The sequence below is a fragment of the Lampris incognitus genome, chromosome 1 (genome assembly GCF_029633865.1).
Source record: "Lampris incognitus isolate fLamInc1 chromosome 1, fLamInc1.hap2, whole genome shotgun sequence".
NCBI classification, from domain to species: domain Eukaryota; kingdom Metazoa; phylum Chordata; class Actinopteri; order Lampriformes; family Lampridae; genus Lampris; species Lampris incognitus.
This window is the reverse complement of record NC_079211.1, coordinates 37,389,903-37,402,282: the sequence shown is the minus strand read 5'-3', so window position 1 is coordinate 37,402,282 and position 12,380 is coordinate 37,389,903. Positions and strand designations below refer to the sequence as shown.

The window sequence follows — 12,380 nt, the reverse complement described above, 5'->3', positions numbered from 1 at the left end:
AAAAAATAGCGGCGCAACTTGGTGGGCGTTACCCTGGTTCTCTGCGTGAGAAATACAAGGTGTGGCGTGTGAGCGTGTGAACGAGTTGAAATGCGTGTGTCTCACACCCAATGCGTCAGACTTGAGAGCCCTGCTTTCAGTTCGTAGTTTGTTTTTTGTTTTTTCTAATCAAAATGCCCGGAAGTCCCCGCATACCGAACATTGTCATGGTAACCTGGCTAACGTACTTCACCAATAGGTGTCACTAAAGACTCTGTATTAACATAATGCCTGCATATGCGTTGAACAAATCGGGTTTCCGGTAAGGGTCGGGCAACGACAGCTGCCGCTGATAACGTTACTTCCATGATAGGTTAGCCGTGTTGTTAAAAAAAACTTTTAGATAAAGTACGAATGGTAGACTTGTCTGTAAACTTCACCGGTAACTTAAGGAACTGTACCACATAACAAGTTCAAGTAGGTAAAAACTTATTAGTCAAGCGTAGTAGTTTTTTTGGGTTTTTTTGCAACGGGTTTAACTTTAGCTCAAGAACACGGATAGAGCTAGCTAGCCAATGCTAACGTTAATGTTGGTTTTCCTGGCGGTTTTTTGCTTCTTCTTGTTTTATTTATTTATTTGTTTGTTTGTTTGTTTTCCATCGTCAGAAAATGTCCTACTGGGTCCGCTGCAACTACTGCTTCCAGTCCCCCGGTGCTGACCTTAAACTAGCTCTCACATCTTGCGGCCATCTCATTTGTCATGTTTGTTTCCCGAGAGGTAACGCTACAGACATTTAACAACCATCCATCCATTATCCAAACCGCTAATCCTGCTCTCAGGGTCGCGGGGATGCTTGGAGCCTGTCCCAGCAGTCATTGGGCAGCAGGCGGGGCGACACCCTGGACAGGCCGCCAGTCCATCACAGGGCAGCCATTTAACAAACAAAACAAAATACTTTATCGAGCCATTCGTTATTCATATCAGACCATCATGTACATGCTAATGTTCAGCTTGAGTTTAGGTAGCCCTGCCATTTGACAATCAAGTGGAACACTGACACTGCATAACTGTTTAATGAATTCATAATTAATTGTAAATGGAGCCATGGGCCAGGACCCAAATTCGGCTGAAACCCTTTTAGTTGCCATACTAGTGCTAGCATTAATGATATTTAATTGAATCAGGCCCAAGTTTAGACTACGCTTTTATTTTGGGCCCCAGTATGAAAACAACATTGGCAGCTGTTTTATTAGATTCTGTATTAGGTTAAGGCTATGATGCATACTTCCTCTGGTATTGGTCTGAAATAATTTAATCTTTTCCCTTATACATTTAGCTGTAACTACCTATGCATTATTTCAGGTAAACAAGGGGAGTGTTTGATATGCAATGCAAAATGCCAAGTCTCTCCACTCACTGACAAAGTAAGCACCTTTACTATGACATGTAGTTGATGGAACCTGTCATACACTATTTGCATTATTTATCACCAAGTGGCATTTATTGGAGGTTGTTGGGTTCAGAGAAGATGTTATTCTCACCAATACTAACAATGACATGAATTATGAATAAAGAGAATACTTAACTATTCTGAGCAGACTGATGAGTGTTTGTAACTTTAATTTGAAATGTATTTTTTTCTACAGAGTAATTCTGAGGTGAAGGCCTTGTTCTCTGACATCAGCACAGTTGCAACCAAATACTTTTCAGAAATTAGCAAGGTGTGGCTATTTTCTTCATTCAAACCATTTAATACACAGCCCTTTTTGAGGGCACTCGCATGTATGTACAATCAGACAAGCAAAACAAAAGGCTGATGATTTTGTTCCCCATTGTGATGTTTGGATGGTGCTAATCACATGAAGTGGCATACATAGAGAGGCAATTAACTTTGTTTTATTGGAATTATTACAAGGTAGTGACACAGTGTGGCGCTGTTGTTATGGTGTAGGGAGATCCCTGGGAAATGAATTGCAAAAGTTGAAAGCAAATATTGGTTACCATTAATAACAGAACATTATCAAACTGAACAACTGTGCCATTTAATTGTCTGTTGTAACAAACCTGAACTTAATGCCTGTTAGACTTTGTTGGAAATATGATTTCCCATGCTATTTCTTCATTCAGTTTAAAATATCTGCTTTGTACATGTGCACGCATAGGTTATAGTGTTCCAGGCAAGGCATCAGAAGAGACTGTTAACACACTACCAGCAGAGGGTAAGGGACATTTATTCTATAAACTGAGGTTTAATGTTGATGTGTCTGTGTCACTTCAACCACTTTTCTATCTGAAGTTTAATGCCATTCATAAAAAGGACATATGCAGGATTTCTAGCTGAAATAATACCAGCCATAGTGCTGAGTGGTTGAAAATAAAAGTGTACTTTCTCCTCCCCCTTTTAATGCTCAGCAAAATAGGTTTTAGTGTTGCCATTAATCTGGTCAAACTCAATAACATTTATTTGCCAGTGAGGCTAATTTGTGATAATGGGCTATACAAATAAAATTGACTTGATAATAATGACTTGTTTCCATTTTCAAAACACAGTCCTGTAAATGGTAGTGCAACACTTACCCTGTTATCAATCTCCTCAGAATGAGAAATTAGAGGAGGCTTTGATGAAGAAGAAGCAAGAAGTGCAACAGATTGCAAAGTAGGCATGTCCCGCCTGATTCGATCACTGCCACATTTTCATTGTTTTTTTACACACCTAAACTGCAGTTCAGCAAATTATTTCTGTGTTTCTTAGTTTGTCTTCTTTTACAGGAAGCTGAGCGAACAAAGTGCCCACTTCACCAAGCTGCAGAATTCTTTGCTGTATCAAAGGTAGAAATACAGTAGACATTTATCACTGCATTACACTTCACTGTTATTTAATAATAGTCACCAGTGGGTAGATGCTTGTTCATTTTTGTTGAAGCTTACTTTACAACTACCCTCACAGGTAACTATCCAGACTTTCATAATGTATCAAAAACCTTAAATGTAGACTAGCAAATTATCAAAAATGCAGTTTTGGTCATTTTCCAGAGTGGACAACAACCTAAGCTCAATGGCAACAAGAGCCAAAATGAGTCATCATTTGACTAAAATATGTTTTTAATTTTCCATTCTGTGCACTGACATCTTTAGCTTCATATTAATAGCTGACTGAGCACAGAACATGTTATGTATTGGGACATCAGGAAATTATAGTCCTGGGCTTGTAAAACAGTAGAATTTGCTGATAACCACTGGGACAGATAAAAATATTAAATGATTTGGGGTTGAGTATAGCTTTTTTTTTTTTTTTTTTACATATCTCAAAAATGAATTTCTCTGAGTTTGCCACTTCTGAACAATATTAAGTCATTCACAACTAGCCGGTTATTACAACTCACCACTCACTAGGTGTCACTCTTGGAACATATACCCCTGATAAATTAAAATCAGAGGAATCCAATTTAAAGGGACTGTGCCTGTTTGTAAGGATTCTCCATAACCAGGAATATCTTTTTTAAAGCAAAACGTCCACTTATGACTATCAAATGTAAACTGAAGTGTAGACAAGGCAGGTATATGGCGGTTGGTTCCAGATCACTGGAATGCCTTCTTGAGTCTTCTTGGGTGTCATGGATCTAACACCTGATTTTTGCTTCCATGACGAGGTGATGACGTAGTTATGCTGTAGGTCTCTGCAGTGTCTGTGTGACTACGCAGAGAGCTATGCTGTGGCCTTCACAGGCTACATGGATGCTGCAAAAACTGTGATGGGTTTGCTTTGACCTCTTTGTGTTTCCTGCTATGTGTTTCAAGTTCTGGCACACAACAGTTCATCCGTCTCTTGCATTTGTCAAATAAACATCCGTCTCAACATGTTCAGTGGTTTCACAGACCATCTCTTCTTCCGGAGTAATTTTCTCCTTCTCAATACTGGCAACAGAATTAGTTATTTTTGCTCATCTAGCGAAGCCAGTTCCATTGTAAACCATATCTGCTGCCATTGTTAACAGTGAATGTAAGAAAACGTAAACATGATTGCTTTGGATTTTTCATATAGACAGGATGCACGACACTGCCACCTAGTTTTGCAGCAGTGCGATAGGCACCTACCACATAGCTACTATGTTGTCACCTCAGCATGGAAGCATAAATCAGATGGAAGTCAACGAAACATTAGTGAGGGTAGTGTACCCTGTATAACCCCAATAATATGCCCAAACACACAGGCTCAAATCTCTGATAGCCAGTTTAGATAGTTTAGTAGATGATGCTGCCTGTGAGATGGGCCATTAGATTAATGATAACATGGCCTGATGTCCTTTGTGGTCGTCTCTTTCATGCACCATGCATTCAGATACATTTTAGCTTCTCCTTTGGGATGAATTATGTGATAACATTTGATTCAGTGTTATCAGTCTAGCTGGGAGATTAACTGAAATTAATCTGATATGGGTCTGTCCAGACTACCGTCTATTAGTAAACCGAAAACTATAACTTGTACTCACGACAAGAACCATTGATTGAGCAGATATGCTTTCAGCAAAACACTACTTCACATGCAAGCAAATAGCCACTAGGAATATTCTTTGTGCAAATGCTTTCCCCTGTTTGCCAAACAACAGCTTCACTGGGGCAATATGGGGTTTAAGTGCCATACTGAAGGGTAGTATGGCAGCAGTTGTCAAGGGGGCATTGCTCATTCAGTTTTCACCAATGTTCCCTAGCTTGTTTAGGGTTTAAACCAACAACCTCCAGGTCACAGAGCCCTTTCTCTTGCTTAAGCTTACACTACTGCCAATGTTCTTCTCACTTTGCAATGATCTATGTATATTATTTGTATGTGATGGGTTTATTTATGGTCTTGTTTAGCTCGAATGCCTCATCAGTGCCCCAGATGAGCCTCACTTCCTGTATCCCTCATGGTGGGAAGTCAGGTAACATTATGTTCTAACCACAATAGCCACTTCAGACTCATGTTATGTTTATCTTAGTTCTTTTGTTCTCACATGCATTAATACATTAATCACAGTCACACATAACAGGGCAACACAATGTTATACAATGCATTAATAAAGCATTATACATTAAATTGGGGGTAATATTGTAGATTGGGTCTACTAGAAGTAACTGAATGTCCAGTCAGTCCTGCTACAACAGGCTAGGAACCCAGTGCTGCAAAAAGTAGAAATGGGGGTGACTGGAAATGTTCGTAAGAGAAACGTTTTTTTCTTTTTTTTCTTAATTCTTACTGTTCATACAGACCTGGGTTAGGGACTATTTGCAAAATCTGTTGATGTTTTTTTTTTTTTTTTTTTTAACTGCTTAGAGTACCCGGTGAGTAGGAGTAAACTGTTTCAGACAAATGTTTCAGTTAAAGAAAAATGGAATTTAGTGTGCTTATTTAAAAGCACACTAAAACTCATTAGACCATGCGCTACAGCTCATTAAAATAGGGCCCAAAGCAGATGGTGCAAGTGCATTTAGGGGGTGTCCAAATCCACCTTTGTTAGCTAAACGGTGTGTTTTGGTGTGTTTTGGGTGTAATATGAATTAAACCAATCAGATTGTCATCTCCCATACCCTTTAAAAGCCAGGTGCGTGATCCTCCCATGCGGTACGTCCGCCTGGCGAAACTCCACATTGTCAGGTGAAAAGAAGCAGCTGGCAACTCCACATGTATTGGAGGAGGCATGTGGTAGTCTGCAGCCCTCCCCGGCACGGCAGAGGGGGTGGAGCAGCAACCGGGATGGCTCGGAGGAGTAGGGTAATTCGCCACATACAATTGGGGAGAAAAGGGGGGGGGCAGGTGCGCTTGCACCTTTGGCACATTTTGGAGGATTCTGTAAGATTTTGCAAAAGCGCACAAGCAGACCATCTACGGGAGCAGCAGTAATCCACCAAAGCTTGGATTTCATTTTGACATTTATTTTTTAAATCACGTGATGTACCCAATAATATTTCACATTATGTTTTTAGTTGTAATCTTCGCATGTTTGTGCACTGATGCGTGTACCTGTGTGTGTAACAAGCAGAGTGTACGCACGTTGTTCACCCGCCTATGTAAGCGCATCTTAATATCTGAATAATGTGCCCTATAGTAGGAAAATACTGCGCCATTTACTTTAGACCGGGTTTTTGTTGGTCAATGGCACAATTGGGTTCTGCTGCCTCAAGATAGCAACGTGCCAACACTGTGCCTGACCACACCTTATTTTAAGACCAACATGCCCATGGGCACAAGTACATTTGCTATTTAAACAATGTGGGTGCTGCACAAGAAAATGACAACTGCGTCAGTTTGAAACTAGCAAAAACACTTGCACTGCACTTTGCGCCGGGTGTAAGATAGGGCCCATTGTCTCATTGTCCTCTATGATAAATCCTACTCATCTGGCACCTATACTGTTAAATAAGCTTACTGTTGTCATCACTAAATGGATCCTAGATAACTTGTAAGAACTTTACAAGATTCAATATCTATGACAATTATGCATACATACGTACAGTGATCGTTGCATTATCAATAATCTCTGCATGAGTGATAAAATGTAGCTGGTGTATTTTTGTAGTCTTATTGTTTGTTATATTTGTCTACTGTCAGTCAGGCACAGCCCATATGGCTCTCCCATGCCCCTGCAACGACACTCATCAACCAGTAATCTGTGAGTTTTGTACCTTCTTCACCTGTTTCTTTTTCTGTTATTTACCCAGTGTCTCAGCAATGTCTTTTTTTTTAATTTTCTTAATTATTCTTCTCCATTCTGTCATTGTCTAAAAAACTTTATGTATGTCATTTTCTCTCTCCCCCTCTTCCCCATTTGATGCCATGCTCCCTCATTTTGCTCTCCGCTTTGCTCTCTATATACATCTCAGACCTTAATAATAACACATAATAGAGAGAGAGGGAAAATGTGGGGTGTAATTCACAGTGCAAACACTATATCCTGAGTTCAGCCCTAGTGGCTTACATTAGCTTTTCCCTGCCCCACGGCTAGCCACACGCACACACAAACACACCTGGATAAGCTCAGGACTAGTTTTGCTTACTGATTTACTCAGGAATCCATATTCAGTAACCTGGACAACATTGACAAAGGATTGATTGACTGACTGAATTTATAGTGCAAATGTTTTCTTTTCTTGTTCAAATGACTATAGGTACTATTGAGTGAAAATACTATACATTCAAACTGCAGACATTAAATGCTAGACATTAGAGGTAATACTACCATGGCTTGGGATTTATTAATGGGGTTAAATGGACCTTTCAGTCAACATGAAACTGATGTCTTCCCCCAAAACAGTGCTACGCTGCATTGGTTCATAACAAAACAATGTGTTCAAAAGAATCACTAAGCATGCAACCAAAATCACCAGCACCACCCAAACCCAACTCTCAGACCTTTACAGTCACGCACATAGGTGGATTATGAGACATTGAGCACCTGGGCATGGCATGGATGCACAAAAGCGCCCCCCCCCCCCAGCGGGGCAGGTACATTGACTTGCAGCCAACAGCATAATAATTAAATTCACCTGTACCTCAACAGGATTCGCAGCGCACATACACACAAGTAACACCAACAGCATATTAACTAAGACATACATTCACCTTCAGTTTCCTTCAGTTATTCAGTAGGATTTTGGGGCTGTGTTATTGACATGAATAACTAAGTCCTTTGACTATGCAACAAGAAATGCAAAGTTAATAACAGTGACTTCACTTAGAGGCTCTGGCTTAGCGGCCCTCTGAGCCCTTGGGCTCCTGGGCTTGGGCTCGGTAGGCCTGTTCAGTAATCCCCCCATCGTCACGCAGTAAAAAGAAAGACAAACTCCATCACTAAGGACCTTTCACACCCCCTTCACCACTCCTTTCAGCTGCCCCCATCAGGCAGATGATTCAGAGCACCTCTGGCCAAAAAGAGAACTTACAAAGACTCTTTCATTCCCACTGTAATATCCATTTTAAACGAGACTGTCACTACCTAGTATTGAATTCTGAGAGAATTTCTTGCTCATCCTTTCAGTTGTCATGCTTTCTGTCTAAAAAAAAAAAAAAAAACTTCATTAAAAAAAAAAAACAAGCAAAAATATAAAAAAATCAGAATTTTACTTTCCATCACTCTCAAGAGGAGATGTCTTATTTCAAATACTGCAAGTTCCATTTTGGAGAGAAGCGCCTCAGTTTTTGCTGATCTGCAGATGTAAGGCTCTATCTAAAGCAGCTTGAGCACCACTGCTATGCTGAACCAACTGAATTCAATAGGACTAATGAGGTGTGGTCTTTGTGTCTGGCAGGGATAAAAACTTGGAGGTGGATGGAAAGAATCTGTTCAAGAAGGTATGTTCCCCATTTTTAGCGAAACCTCACTTCTGACATATTTGTATGGGAGCATGTCTATGTTCCCACAGCAGCACAGTGGCCCAGTGGTTAGCACTGTTGCCTCACAGCAAGAAGGTCCTGGGTTCGAACCCCAGGCCTTCCCAGGTCCTTTCTGTGTGGAGTTGGCATGTTCTCCCTGTGTCTGTGCAGGTTTCTGCCAGGTGCTCTGGTTTCCTCCAACCATCAAAGACATGCATGTTAGGGTTGATACTCCTGTGTGTGCCCTGATTCAGGCAATGGGGGGAAAAAAGAATTGAAGTTGGTCCCTGGGCACTGCATTTGCCCACTTCTAGTATAGGATGGGTTAAATGCAGAGAATGAATTTTGTGGTATGTATGTACAATCACAAATTAAGTGTCTTCTGTCTTCTTCTTCCCTCAGCCCTGTGTTCCCTCACCCTAACTTAACTTAACTGTATGAATTCATGAGGGAACGTAGGGCTGGCCCAATTTGCATTGATGGTCTGGCCAGTTACTCCTATTTGGTATACTGTATGGCCTCAATAGGGGAAAAAAAGATAATTAAATGGACCAATAAATTCAGCTAAGGTTTATGATGTATTCATGTAATCAGCTGACTAAACGAATGAGAAACCGAATGGACTGATGATCAGGAATAATTGACAGATTGAGAAAATAGTCAGTGCCTTGGTTACAAGCCTGCGACCTGACCCGGGCCCCATCAGGCCTAAGACTGTTCACAGGCTGATTTTCATGCTACTTGTTTGGACTAAGCCTTACGCTAAATTAACTATAGGCCTATCAATAGAAATTAAGTTGACAGAATCAGTGAAAATTTCATTTAAAAAAGACAATTTAAGTATATCAAATGTTTTGTTATACAGGTAGCACAGGGGCGAAGTGGTTAGCGCGGTCACCTCACAGCAAGAAGGTCCTGGGTTCGAGCGCCGGGGTAGTCCAGCCTTGGTGGGTCATCCCAGGTCGTCCTCTGTGTGGAGTTTGCATGTTCTCCCCGTGTCTGTGTGAGTTTCCGCTGGGGGCTCCGGTTTCCTCCCACAGTCAGGTGAACTGGCCATATTAAATTGTCCCTAGGTGTGTGTGTGTGTGTGTGTGTGTGTGTGTGCGCGCACATGCGCACTGTGATGGCCTGGCAGCTTGTCCTGGGTGTCTCCCCGCCTGCTGCCCAATGACTGCTAGAATAGGCTCCAGCGACCCTGAGAGCAGGATAAGCGATTCAGATAATGGATGGATGGCTGAATGGGTTTTGTTATATAACCTGTACATTTCTTACCAATACATACATGCCAGCCCACACAGTTGTGCACACACCCCAGCTAAGTTAGGTTAGCACAGATTGCCAAGCTAACTATGAAAGTAAAGTTAATGTATGGAGGAATAAAAGATGTTATGTTGTTTAAAAACTTATTTTAGATATATGAAATCAGTCATTATATTTGCGATAAGGCAAATATCCATCCATTATCCAAGCTGCTTATCCTACTTGGTGTCGTGGGATGCTGGAGCCTATCCCAACAGTCATTGGGTGGCAGGTGGGGGACACCCTATGGACAGGCTATCAGTCCATCACAGGGCCGACACATTCACACCTAGGGACCTTTTAGTATGGCTGATTCACCTGACCTACATGTCTTTGGATTGTGGGAGGAAACCAGAGCACCCAGAGGAAACCCATGCAGGCATGGGGAGAACATGCAGACTCCATATAGAGGATGGCCTGGGATGACCCCCAAGGTTGGACAGCCCCAGGGTTCGAACCCAGGAACTTCTTGCTGCAAATATCCATGACAAGCAATTTTGAAGCATGCTAATAGACCAAACAGACACAAAGCTGTCACTCTGTCTCAAGTATGTCCACCAGTGGCAGCTCTTTGCCAGAATATTCTCGTTCTAGTCACTCTAGTCAATTTTTTTTTCAGAGCCACGTGTCATCAAAGCATGTATTGGGCTATGTTCGGTTTCAGGACAAGAATCCTCACCCTCTAACTTTTAGGGCTCTAGCCTGAAAACTATGCTCATGGAGACCTCCAGTCTCTCTCGCTGTCCCTCTGTCTCCGTCTCTCTCTCTGTCTCTCTCTCTCTGTCTTTCTCTCGATATGTGAATTTGTTCTGTGATGGAAAATGAAGTCCTTATTGGACAGGTTATTGTGATGGAGTGACCTTGTTCATATTGTTAAAAAGATCTGTTTTTTGTTAGAGTTGTTTTAGAATTCAAAATTCTCTCTCTCTCAGCCGGACTCTCGCCCAAGGCTATCGTTGATCAGCCCTCCACAAAACGGTCAAATGGGTATGCACTTCAACAGTATCCTCATAAGATTTTGTTTTAAGGAGTGTCATTGATACTGTTTACAGTTAAGGGTACTTATCTCTGGTAAGGTTACATTATCTGGTTGAGGCTAAAATTGATTTGTAGCTCAGTGGGATTAGAAGTTACATTCCTACCAAGGGCAGATATGCTACATGTATGTTCACGTTTAAAGTACCTTGGTAGAAATGGCCATCTGTGATACAGCATGATGGCTTTTGTGTGTGTTAAATATGTATTCAAACTGTGGGTTTTGGGTGCCCTATTGAAACATAGGGGGATAATCAAAATCACCTTGCAATTCTGTTCAGGGTCTACACCACTGGGTTAAATGAGCACAGATGTTTTTTGCTGTAATGATTTGACCAATAACCCCCGAGTTCTCCCTCTTTGATTATGTAATTTTCCCCATAAGGGCTTCACGCCTGAAGGGCAGATTAATGACTTGTCAGCTGACACATGCTGTTTGGAACTGATAGATAATTCTGTATTTGTGCTAGTCTGCAATTGAATAAATGTTTATAACATAATCACAACATATTATAGGCAGCACAGCCATATCTGGTTGAGTTTGGATACTTTTGCTTCTAATTTTGACCATAGAGAATGTTTTCTGTTCATTAGAATAAAGAACAAAATGCAATTTGTTGTAGAGCTGATAGTGGTAGAGGTTGCTGCCCAGCTGGATTTAAGTTATAGATTAGCAAGCTCTGTGTAAGTTTGTTTCAAGGCAAAATTGTGAAGTATATAAGTAATTGTGTTTAAGTGGATTGTCAGTTATTGTGGGCTGGTTTAGCCATGCAACAACAGTACAGCGAGGACATTTTACCACAAGCACTTTTGCTTTATATATATATAACTATATATAACTATAAATAAATATATATATATGGCGTAAAGTACTACCATTGATCTAAATGCTATTGTTGTTTAGGTTCTGTCACTCATCGATTTGCCAATCAGAACACGGGCAACCACTCAATGCACTCAGCCACAGTCAGGTGAATAAGTTCATTAACACATTTAAACTGTTGAACAAAGCAAAAATGTTGTAAGGTTCCAAAATTGTTTTGCATATTTTTCAAAAGAGCTAAATCCTTTCCGTTTTCACAGTGATACTGCAGCGTGCCTTAACACCTCTGAAAGAGTTTGGATTCTATATTTGAAGCACGCAATGTGAATGCTTAAAACTTGAGCTTACAGAATCCTGCTGCCTTTTCAGACTTGTTGATGGCAAAATTCTACATTGCCTAAATGATGTTTGAATCTGTATTCTCTCCTCTCTTTTCCTCTCTTCCAGTCGTTTCCAGGGTGCGTCAACATCCTCAGATGTCTCATATGGTCGGAGTTCTGGTTGGGTGTCCCCTGTTTTTAAACTGCCTACTTCTTACAGACACTCGTCCTAGTCCTCCCTGATCTGACCACCACCTTCACACACACACTGTAGCCAAGCTGGCTGAGCAGTGATGCACTGGAGGCAGTGTTATCAAAAATGGCAAGATGGATTTATTGTCTTGGTTATGGTATCAAGTTTTGCTGGTCAGGAGAGAGAAAAACAAATATTAAAAAAGACAAAAACAAAAAAAAACTCCTAATATAATCTCAATTCCTAACTAAACTTTTTACTGCAATTTACCTTTAATAATTAAACTCAAAAGATAACACTCAATTCTGGCATTCAAAGTTCCTGGCTTATAGACAGGTGTTGACCCCTGCTCACCTCAGACCAATCTCCCATAACCCAAACCT

At 40.9% G+C, this 12,380-nt stretch overlaps 1 protein-coding gene across 2 annotated transcripts; it reads left to right on the top strand.

The window, feature by feature from the left end:
- Nucleotides 1-315: 315 nt before the first annotated feature.
- LOC130125485 (probable E3 SUMO-protein ligase RNF212) lies at nucleotides 316-12,045 on the top strand. 2 transcript variants are annotated; one of them, XM_056295063.1, is made up of 13 exons: nucleotides 316-456; nucleotides 646-757; nucleotides 1,343-1,404; nucleotides 1,627-1,701; nucleotides 2,143-2,199; nucleotides 2,578-2,636; nucleotides 2,750-2,809; nucleotides 4,835-4,899; nucleotides 6,567-6,627; nucleotides 8,264-8,306; nucleotides 10,559-10,613; nucleotides 11,566-11,632; nucleotides 11,932-12,045. In XM_056295063.1, exons 2-13 carry the CDS (start codon nucleotides 649-651, stop codon nucleotides 12,035-12,037), a joined length of 819 nt encoding a protein of 272 aa, XP_056151038.1. In that variant the 5' UTR covers nucleotides 316-456; nucleotides 646-648; the 3' UTR covers nucleotides 12,038-12,045. The 2 variants fall into 2 exon arrangements, with proteins under 2 accessions (XP_056151038.1, XP_056151047.1); XM_056295072.1 differs by lacking the exons at nucleotides 4,835-4,899; nucleotides 6,567-6,627.
- The last annotated feature ends 335 nt before the right edge of the window (nucleotides 12,046-12,380 follow it).